This window comes from Bipolaris oryzae (assembly GCF_000523455.1).
Source record: "Bipolaris oryzae ATCC 44560 unplaced genomic scaffold scaffold_195, whole genome shotgun sequence".
Taxonomy (NCBI): domain Eukaryota; kingdom Fungi; phylum Ascomycota; class Dothideomycetes; order Pleosporales; family Pleosporaceae; genus Bipolaris; species Bipolaris oryzae.
Genome location: NW_006911471.1, coordinates 1 through 10,069, shown reverse-complemented (window position 1 = coordinate 10,069; position 10,069 = coordinate 1). Strand labels below are relative to the sequence as shown.

Here is a 10,069-nt window from a genome sequence, read left to right as displayed (position 1 = left end):
TTGTTGTGGAGGTCGGCGTTGACGCCCTTGACGGTACCGCTCAAGTTGACGCTGTCAGTGACGCGGTCAACGGTCTCGGTGAGCTTGGGAACAACGGGAAGGTCGAGCTGACGCCTGGCGTTTCCGACAACCCTGATCTTGGTGACATCGCCAACGATGTCGGTAACGGGCTTGGTGAGGTCGGTAGCAGGCCTGGTGAGGCCGCCAAGGACCTCAAGTTGGCGCTTCTCTTTCAAGAGACCAGTGACGCCTTCGAGGCTACCATCCTTGGAGACAACACCGGTGACGGGGTCAACGGTCTTGCCGACGGTACCAGTGAGGGATCCAACAGTGCCAGTGGCGGTGCCAGTGACTGAGCCGACTAGGTTGTTGAGGCCAAGCTGAGGAGTAGGGGCCGAGAGGACGGATGCGGAAAACGCAAAGATGGAAACAGCGACGTAGGAACGCATCTTGACTGTGGGTCGGATGTATTAAAGAAGTAAGTGGTATATAATAGTAAAACGAATGAGTGACAGTGTTTGGAAGAGAGCGACTGTGATGCGTTGGATGATCTTGGTCACATAGGCTGGGGTGTGTGATTTATATGCTTTGACGGTTTCCTCGAAGACGTCTGTTCCGATTCAGAGGCTCGTCGATCCTCCTCTCACCGTGCCCGTGAGCGCGTTGCTGTCCCTGTCCAGCGTGGTAGATCAGAGCTTAGTTTGATTTGACTTGGTGATGGTGGACAAAACTGGCAGCACGCTGCTGCATGTCTAGTCTAGGCAGAAAGCTGCGACGATCTTCATTACCAGACTCCCGCCTCAGGACGGCCCAATCAAAGACAGTAGTGCAGGTCGCTGGGGAGGTTAGTTGGGCTTAGTGTGAGGGAGCCACACGAGCTATGGGGTACAGAAACCATGAATCGTGCACAGAGCAAGCAAGACTTCCTTATCCAGCACGACTACACGGCGGGAGCTTACGGTCAGTCTCGGCAGTCAAGCTTTCCAAGGCACTTGGTTGGAGTTTCAGACAGTTTAGTTGCCGCTACATGTTGTCAGACTGGTGGGCGATCGCGCTCAAGTGGTAGTTGAACATGGGAGGATTGAAGAATGACGTTAGCGGAATATGACGTCGGCCAAATTGTGTTTCAACTGTGCGAGGGTCGAAGAGCCGTGCAGGGGTTGAGATGTAGGGGTATAACGTGCCCATGCAGGGACATAACATGAGCGTGGTTGTGTTTTCTGCTGCTTGGCTGAGCGGGCGAACGACGGTCTCCTCCCCCCCTGAAGATCTAGGGTAGCATGTGGAAAAGTAGTACTACCGTGCCTGCGCTAAGTGTCGATCATCCGCTTCCAGCAGCATGCCTGAATCTGAGTACATCGGCAGCGTCTGTCTAGCAGCCTCTTTGCGCCAGCCAGGTTATACCAGTTTCCCTACCTGTCCCTATCCGATCGCCGTTTTCCAGCAGAGCCGCGAGTCACTAGCGTGTTGGTCGCCAATCTACCATCTAACTGTCGTTGGCTGCAAATTCGACAGACATGTACGGATAAGGGATGGGGGGAAAAGGGAGAGGCCTGGTCATCGCAGTGAGATTTGGCCGAATACTAGCCACGTGGGGAATGCGATCAACATGGACCTTGACCGAAACGTACTCTCCACTGTTTCCGCCATCGACACGAGCACCACGCTGAGACATACTGAGGAAGTTGCCGGCGGGAGACTCTCTTCCGCGCAGAACATTGCTAGTGAGACAAGCCACTACACAACTCTGTATTATTGAATCCTCGTCTTTGGTGTTGACCGTATCTTAGCCTTGTCACGTGAACGGGCCATTCATTGCCTCACTCGTCGCTATAGAGCTGGTCAGACAACAGCTGATGTTGCTCAGCCTCAAGAACTACCACCGCGCTACTTTGTAACTGAGACCACTACGAAGGCACTGCGTGGGAATTGAGTTTTGGGGAGCGTCGTGACAGCATGGTGCGACTCAACGTGGCGCAACATAGCGGAAAGTTTGGCGAGGCGTGAGGCGCTGATAGCGAGCACCGGCGTCCTACGTAGCAGCATTCTGGATTGTCTCCTCAGGCACTTGTTCAAGCGCGAACATGGATCCATCACTGTCTCTCCAGGCTGCGCTGCGCAAATGAGTGAGTGCCCACCCGCTGCGCGTTGCGTGGCCCCTGCAAAATCACCTTCTCCACTTCCACGCGCATGAATTCTGGGGCTGCATCCCCTTTTTGCTTCACGTCTTCACTCAACTTAGACGACTCATTTCTAGCTCTGCCATTTTGACTCTGTTGTTGTATTCCTATCCAGATGCAAAAGGCAGGAAAAAATTATTTTGCTCGTTACGAATACGAACAAATCAATATTCATTGTCCAGAGTTGCAGACACAGCCTGTGCAAAATCCAAAGGCAACTTTTCCAAACCCACTAGGGTAAGATCTACATAATTACAAAGTGGAAACAGAAATGGCGTAATATCGTTACATTCATTCCGAGTCAGTCACGCAGCCCTGACTGGCATCCTTTACAAAACGCGCGTACTTGAAGAGCGTACCCTTCTGGTACTTGAGCGCAGGCGCGGTCCACTTCTTCCTCCTCTCCGCCAGCTCCTCTTCGCTCACAGAAATGTTCAGCTCATTCGATTCAGAGTCAATGGTAATTTCATCACCATCCTGAACAAGGCCAATAGGACCTCCCTCTTGCGCCTCGGGCACAATATGACCAATCAAGAAGCCGTGACTACCGCCGCTGAAGCGACCATCTGTAATGAGTGCGACATCCTTTCCAAGACCAGCACCCATGATGGCAGAGCTGGGTTTCAACATCTCCGGCATACCAGGGCCGCCCTTGGGTCCTTCATATCGGATCACCACAACAGTCTTCTCGCCCTTTTTGATCTCTCCGCGCTCAAGAGCGGTGATGAAGTCGTCTTCGGCATCGTAGCACTTTGCCTTTCCGGTGAACTGGGTGCCCTCCTTACCAGTAATTTTGCCTACGCAACCACCAGGAGCAAGGGTTCCCCTCAGAATCTGCAGGTGACCAGTTGATTTCAAGGGTTCGCTAAGCGGCCTGATGATCTTTTGCTCAGCAGGGAAGTCCTTGACAGTCTCCAGGTTCCCCTTCAGCTTCTTGCCAGTGACCGTCATCTGGTTACCGTCAAGAAGGCCCTCCTTCAACAGAAACTTGAGAAGTGATGGCGTGCCACCAATGTCGTGAATGTCAGCCATGACGTACTTGCCAGAAGGCTTCAAATCGGCCAACAATGGAATGCGGTCGCTGACGCTCTGGAAGTCGTCAATGGTGAGCTTGAGGCCAACCGAGTCGGCAATGGCGATCAAGTGAAGAACAGCGTTGGTCGAGCCACCAGTGATGCTAATGACAACCATGGCGTTCTCCAGCGCCTGGCGGGTGATGATGTCGCTCGGTCGGATGTCTTCCTTGAGAAGGTTCTTGATGGCGCCGCCTGCCGCTAGACACTCGAGCATCTTGGCCTTGGAGTTGGCGGGATTGGATGAGGAGCCGGGCAGCGACATGCCCATGGTCTCAATCGCAGTAGCCATTGTGTTTGCCGTGTACATGCCTCCACACGCACCCTGCCCATTGCATGCATGCCTGATGATGTCAAAGCGCTGGTCTTCGGTGATCTCGCCGGTGATGAATTGACCGTATGCCTGGAAAGCGGAAACAATGTCAATCTGCTGGTTTTCGAGTGTCTTTGCACAGCCAGGCTGGATAGTTCCACCGTAGACCATGAGCGAAGGCCTGTTGACACGACCCATAGCCATGATGACACCAGGCATGTTCTTGTCGCAGCCGGGAATGGAGATATTTGCATCGTACCACTGACCGCCCATGACCGTCTCGATAGAGTCTGCAATAATCTCACGCGACTGTAGCGAGTAGCGCATGCCTTTTGTGCCCATGGAAATACCATCGCTGACTCCAATGGTGTTAAACTGCATGCCCAACAGTCCCGCACGCTCTACACCTTCCTTGACCTTGTTGTTCAGGTCCATCAGGTGCATGTTGCAGGGATTGCCCGAGTACCACACGGACGAGATGCCAACCTGGGCCTTGTTCATATCCTCCTCGCTCATGCCCGTGGCGTACAGCATGGCCTGCGAGGCGCCCTGCGACTTGGGCTGAGTAATGTGCTTGCTGACTGAATTGAGTTCATTGTCGGCTTTGACGATGCGGAGTGCGGTGCTGGAGAGGGCACGTCTGGGAGCCGTCAGTATCAGTGTAGCAATGTCAATTACTATGAAAAACATACGCTGCGTGCCATTGTGGCCGCGGTGAGCACCTCGCGCGCGCGAGAAGACATCCAAAGCGTGCGAGAGACATTGTGGCTGGCGATTCACTTCCCCAGAGTGTCGCGGCATCAATTTATCGATGCGAGCTCGGAGGACGCGGAGTCGGACGCCTCTCCGTGCGGGCGGGCAGCCAATGAGAGGCAACGTGATGATGCATCACGCTTTGATCGTCGGCTATCCATCATCATGGTCGAGAGCTCCTATTTCATCATCTGGCTGCATTGTCTTGTACAATCATTTTTGCCTACAAAGGCGAACCAACGTGTGTCACGCTCTATCTCCTGTGAATAGTCCATCGTCACAGGACAGCCGTTTCAATTATGGTTATTCATCGCCAGTTTACAGCTTGTGAGAGTGCCTCCGTCAATGATGCAGCAATTCACTCTGATCAAATCAACTATATATTGCTTATGTTCCCATTATCCTTATAGGTTTCGTTGATACACAACATTTTCTTTCTCCATCAATTTGTGGCGACCAATTGGCCAGATGAAACGCCTTTTGATCAATAGTCTCATTATTCTACCAAGCTTTGCGCAGACTGCAAGCCGAATATACACGGGCTTCAACTATGGCGCATTTTGGAGCGTAGAAGCCAATGTCAAAAAGAAGGCCGACTTTCTCGACGGCTTCAAATTGGCCAAAAATCTAACAACCGACATACCATTCGACAGTGCGCGGCTGTTCACGTGCAAAACTGCTGGGACAGTGGACGAACCAACGGAAGCATTTGACGCCGCCGTAGAATCAAAAACTAACCTCCTATTGGGCTTCTGGATAACCCCAGCACGAAGCGGGGACTCGCCTGACGAAAATGTCAAGAATGAAATGGCAGCACTCGAGAAAGGTTTCAAAAAGCATGGCCAAGCACTTTCAGACCTCATCATTGGACTCTCCGTAGGAAGCGAGGACATCTACCGCGCTGAGGAAGCCGGTGAGCTAGGTCTCACAGCAGAGGTTATTGGGCAGATCATTGCCAAAGTCAAAGAGAGTATTGCTGCGTCGTCGTTTGCCCAATATATGAAAGACAAGCCCATCGGACACGTAGATACTGCCAAACACTGTGTCGTAGATAATGCTGACTTCATCGGAATGACTGCTTACCCATACTGGAATAAAGACAGCATCGACACAGCAAGTGATAGCTTTCAATATTCTCTAGAGGAAGTCAAGCAGCGGGCAGGCAACAGGCCAGTCTGGATCGCAGAAATGGGCTGGCCATCAACCGATACAGAGCAACATGGTGCAGCAGTTGCAGGGATTGATGAACTACAGAAGTTCTGGACCGAAGTTGGATGCGTCGTTTTTGGCAAGTACACGGCCTTTTGGTACGAGCTGCTGAAAGACTCTACGCCTGATCAAAAAGCCGACTGGGGCCTGATCGATACGCTTTCGCGCAAGCCTCACATCAAGGATCTCAGCTGTGGAGCCCCAAAGCAAAGTCGTCCGGCTGCCCCTTCGGCAGATTCGCAATTTACACTGCAGTCTTCTTTGTTAGCATCAAACGGGTTAAGTGGCTTCAAGGTGCCCGATCCCTCAACTACGCTATCATCATCGGAGATACAGCCAAGTCCCGGGATATCGAATGTCACCCTATCCAAGGTCGGTCCGAGCACGACGTATGTGACTGTGTACAAAACTACGACAATAACTTCCACACCAAAGATGTGGAGCAACACGTCATTCTCAAGTGTTGCAGGAACAAAAATGATTACACAGTCCATAACTGTTCTATCACCTTTCACAAGCAAGACACCCTCAGACCGCTCCCTTTCATATTTCACAACTACTAGTATGCCAGGTACGTCGTGATTCAAATCATGAAACGCATCTTGCCACTAACAAACTCTAAGTATTGCCAAGCCGATCCACGATCAGTTCTAGTAGTCACGCTACTTTTAGTGCCACCAGAATGACTACAAACCGTGCTAACCCTACAACAGCGCCTCATCGGGCCACTTCGTTCGTGAAGACAAACTGGTGTGTCACGGTCGCCGATGTTGATCGGAACGGCCAGCCGGTCATCGTCGCAGGGGGACCTGCTGCACCAAATGGAGAGTGTAGCTCACCGCCTACATTTTATGGATTTCCATATGCGGCAACTAATGAAGCAGCCATCACAGAGAAACCATCTGACGTGCCTGTTGGGAGGGCATGGTGCGTTACTATGGCTGATGTTGATAGAAATGGGCAAATGCTTCCGGTCGATGCAGGTCCAGCAATGTTAGATGATGAGTGTTACGCTCCTTCAATGTATCAGTGGAAAGGAGGGATGGCTTCATGACAAATGAGTCAGATTTGATTTGAGACTACATACCAATTTTCATATCTCAGTCTGCATGCTGCATGTGTATTACAAAATTAGCACCATGGTGAACCAGAATAAGACGTAGTATAGCGGCACCGCATACAAATATATTACATAGGCCAAGACAGTACATAGAAGTAGAGTAGAGTTGATATGGCATACAAGCACAGCATAAATCATTTATCATACATTCATCCCCTTTTCTACTCACACCGCTCCCCAAACTTCCGCATACCGATCATTCCCTGAATCGCGATTCCTATCATACTCACTCCGGTCCGCAATCGTCTGCGCCACCTCCTCTCCAAAAACCTCCGCAATCCACGCATACGCCAGATCCGTACCAGCAGAGATACCAGAGCTAGTCCAGATATTCCCGTCAGCCACCCACCGCGCTTTAGCCACCCAATTCACATTAGGATGCAAAGCCTTGACCTATATATCCACGTCAACTTACCTCCCCACTCACCCACCCATGCAAGAACACAAGAGAAATTTCGAAGGGAATAGGAGAGAGAGAGGGGGGGAAAGGGTGAATAACTCACATTATTAAAAGCTCGTTTATTCGACGTCGCCCTTCGCCCATCCAACTTCCCCGTCCGCGCCAAAATTTCACTTCCCGTACAAACCGTGAGCACCCACTTCACCTTTCCCCTACCACTCAAATCCAGCTTCTTCAGATACTCAACCAAGGGATCCATGCGCTCGTCGCTTCCTTCCTCCCTCGAACCCATCCCGCCGGGGATAAGCAGGACATCGAGGTCGTCGGGTGCCGAGTCGAATGTGTGGGTTGGCACGAGTGATTGGGAGATTTGCGAGCCTTGCTGCACGTGCAGCGTGCTGTGGGTGGAGACTGGGTCGAGAGTTGCGGCGAGGATGCTGAGGGAGATGTTGTGGGTGTAGCCGAGGATGTTGAAGGCGTCGAGGGGGCCTGCGACGTCGAGCAGTTGGAAGCCGGGGAAGAGGATGAGGCCGAATTTGGAGGGGAGGGGGGTGGTGGACATTTTTGGGGGACTAGGGATTCTGGGGTAATGGGGGTTTTATCTTCCTTTTATTTTATTTTTCTCTAAAGAACCGAAAGATCGAGATGTAGAAATTGGGGGGGGGAAAGAGATTAATGTTGATACTTCATGGTATCATGCATGTGACTCAGTGGTTTTTGTAGAGACTACTATTAGTAAGCGATGAGGCTTGGTACCCCGTGGGGGGAGCACATTAGAGTCAGTTTCCGCCCGCGGATTTATTCTAATGGCTTAAATCGAGTGGAAAAAGCCAATCGAGACATCACTGGCCATGGACACGGCATGGGAGTTGTTTATTAGGCTAGGACATAAAAGCGTTATATTACGAAACGAATGAATGTACAACGTTCTTACGACTGCCACCAACTACACAACACCATTCATATGCACACCCTGCTCTTCCTGCTGATGTACCGTCAGCATCCGCCTGGTCTTATCAATCCTCTCCTTGGTAAGAATGTAGCTCTTCGGAATATCGCCCCGTTGTATCATCTGCGCCTGCACTGCGCCAACGTCTTGTCCACCAATCTCTGCAAGTACCATGTCCACAATTGCCTTTCCACACAGTGTACCGTTTGGCATGCCATGGCCGGTGTATCCACCGCAAAGCCACAAGCCGTCTCTGTCTGGGACCTTTCCAACCCATGGGTGATTGTCACGGGAGTAGCCCATGATACCAGTCCATTGAGCAGCAGCCTTCAGTTCTTTGAGACCTTCAGTCTTGCCGTCGAGTTCGAGTACCTTGAGCAGAGCGCCTCGGAGATAGGCGGCAGATCCCTCGTCGATAAAGCTGTCGTCCGAGATGCCTAGACTTGGGTAGTTTCCAGCTCCGCGGCCGCCACCAAACATGAGGTGACCGGCAGGGTTTGGCACACCCTCAAATGGTCTCTGGACAAGGTAATCGTCATTGTGAGCAGGCTGGCCGAGCGCAGCAACCATACCGTAGGAGTTTGGAAGGAGTGTCGAGCCCTCTGGCGGGAACAGGGCGGACATCTCACCGCGGCATGGGACGATGAGATCCGCAAAGTGGGGTAGGAGAGCCGATGTGTAGCCATTCGTTGCCAGAATGACAGTCTTGCTGCTGATGGTACCACGAGGTGTGTGTAGTGTATGTTTACCCTCGGAAGTTGTGATATTTGTAACAGGGGTCTTGGTCTGGAGATTTACTCGACCGTCTTGCACGAGCTTTTGTAGAATGAATGTGACCAGCTTGTATGGCCACAAACTCGCTGCTCCTTCACTCAAAGTCGCCGCAAGGCAGTCAGGCGCGACGCGATGCTTCTTGAGTTCCTCCTTGTCCTTGATCACTGTCACCTTTGCGGCTATCTCAGGCGCAACGTTGCGAAGATGCCGGAGCTCATTCTCAACCTCCTTTAGTGCCGCCTGATTCCAAAAAGTCCGACAGCCGGTCACGTCCCGCCATTCACATGGCACATTGTTATCTTGTATGTAGAATCGTACTGCAGCAACATTCTTAAGTTCGAATCTGGCTACATCGCTGGATCTGTCGAACAAGAGGGGCTGACAGTGTCCACCGTTCTACAACTGGTTGTCAGCATAGATCCTTCACAATCCCGCGTCGGATAACCCCAGGCCAGGCGTGTTCCGAATGCCGTCCACATGCGTAGGCAATCATTCTGAAGACTTACCCTACCAGTAGCACCCCAACACGCTTCTCTCGCCTCGAGCATTACGATGCTCTTGCCATTGGCCCTTTCATCCTCTGCAAGGTATCTAGCCGTACTTGCACCCGTAATACCAGAGCCCACAATGACGATGTCAGCCTCGGCGGGCAAGTTTTCCGTTGTGCGATGACCGATAAGATACTCGTTTGGCTCGCTATGCCAGAAGGAGTCGGACGACGTGGGTGTCGGAAGGGTAGCGCGTTCCTGTCTCATGATGCGAAAGTAGATGAATGTGTGTGGATAAGGTTGGAGAATTGTGGACTCAAAATGGATTGAATTGAGTTCTTATATGTGTGTTTCTCTCCTTCACACTCAGAGGACAATCCCATGTGGTGACGATTCTATTCCCCAAGGTTCGGAATATGTTTGTTGTACCGACGCCTTTGGACTTCGTGGCGGCGTGGCGGAGGGGTAGTGGATCGTTGGTCGGAATACCAACTTAGGCTATCTACGGGATCATCCTGTTGCTCCGATAGCAGGGTATGCCGAGCGCTGATCGCTACAAGCCGCGTCAAGAGTCGGAATCATCATTATGTGTTTCTAGAGTTGTCGAACCAGCATAGGACAGTAAGAAATGAAGGTACTCAAGAGGTTGGATAAGGTACAGAGGGGCAATTCAATCGTGGTGCTCGAGTCATGACAACAGACAGCTGGAGCACATGCCACGAGTCAGTAGGGCTGATTACCGTGTCCGTGCACCTCATGCACGGATTCATCTCGTGCACGCCGAACACCAAACGCGCGTCTCAGCGTCAT

General features: G+C 51.8%; 6 protein-coding genes across 6 annotated transcripts in view; 2 read left to right on the top strand and 4 right to left on the bottom strand.

The window, feature by feature from the left end:
• Positions 1-449, bottom strand: part of COCMIDRAFT_106685 (uncharacterized protein) — a gene marked incomplete at both ends in the record, with an annotated part of 1,319 nt that extends 870 nt beyond the window's left edge. The window contains one exon of the mRNA XM_007694059.1: positions 24-449. Coding sequence (XP_007692249.1) covers positions 24-449 — 426 coding nt within the window. The remainder of the gene's footprint in view (positions 1-23) is intronic.
• Positions 450-2,471: 2,022 nt separating this feature from the next.
• On the bottom strand, positions 2,472-4,329 carry COCMIDRAFT_106698 (uncharacterized protein; the record flags this gene model as incomplete). Its single annotated transcript, XM_007694058.1, has 2 exons — positions 2,472-4,206; positions 4,259-4,329. 2 exons carry the CDS (start codon positions 4,327-4,329, stop codon positions 2,472-2,474), a joined length of 1,806 nt encoding a protein of 601 aa, XP_007692248.1.
• Positions 4,330-4,618: 289 nt separating this feature from the next.
• On the top strand, positions 4,619-6,110 carry COCMIDRAFT_106706 (glycoside hydrolase family 17 protein; the record flags this gene model as incomplete). Its single annotated transcript, XM_007694057.1, has 2 exons — positions 4,619-4,710; positions 4,847-6,110. The coding sequence occupies 2 exons, from the start codon at positions 4,619-4,621 to the stop codon at positions 6,108-6,110; spliced, it is 1,356 nt and encodes a 451-aa protein (XP_007692247.1).
• A 100-nt stretch (positions 6,111-6,210) lies between these two features.
• On the top strand, positions 6,211-6,582 carry COCMIDRAFT_106661 (uncharacterized protein; the record flags this gene model as incomplete). Its single annotated transcript, XM_007694056.1, has 1 exon — positions 6,211-6,582. The coding sequence occupies one exon, from the start codon at positions 6,211-6,213 to the stop codon at positions 6,580-6,582; it is 372 nt and encodes a 123-aa protein (XP_007692246.1).
• Positions 6,583-6,813: 231 nt separating this feature from the next.
• COCMIDRAFT_106695 (uncharacterized protein) lies at positions 6,814-7,610 on the bottom strand (the record flags this gene model as incomplete). The annotated part of the gene is made up of 2 exons (XM_007694055.1): positions 6,814-7,041; positions 7,152-7,610. 2 exons carry the CDS (start codon positions 7,608-7,610, stop codon positions 6,814-6,816), a joined length of 687 nt encoding a protein of 228 aa, XP_007692245.1.
• Positions 7,611-7,994: 384 nt separating this feature from the next.
• COCMIDRAFT_106717 (uncharacterized protein) lies at positions 7,995-9,526 on the bottom strand (the record flags this gene model as incomplete). The annotated part of the gene is made up of 2 exons (XM_007694054.1): positions 7,995-9,167; positions 9,278-9,526. 2 exons carry the CDS (start codon positions 9,524-9,526, stop codon positions 7,995-7,997), a joined length of 1,422 nt encoding a protein of 473 aa, XP_007692244.1.
• Between the last annotated feature and the right edge of the window lie 543 nt (positions 9,527-10,069).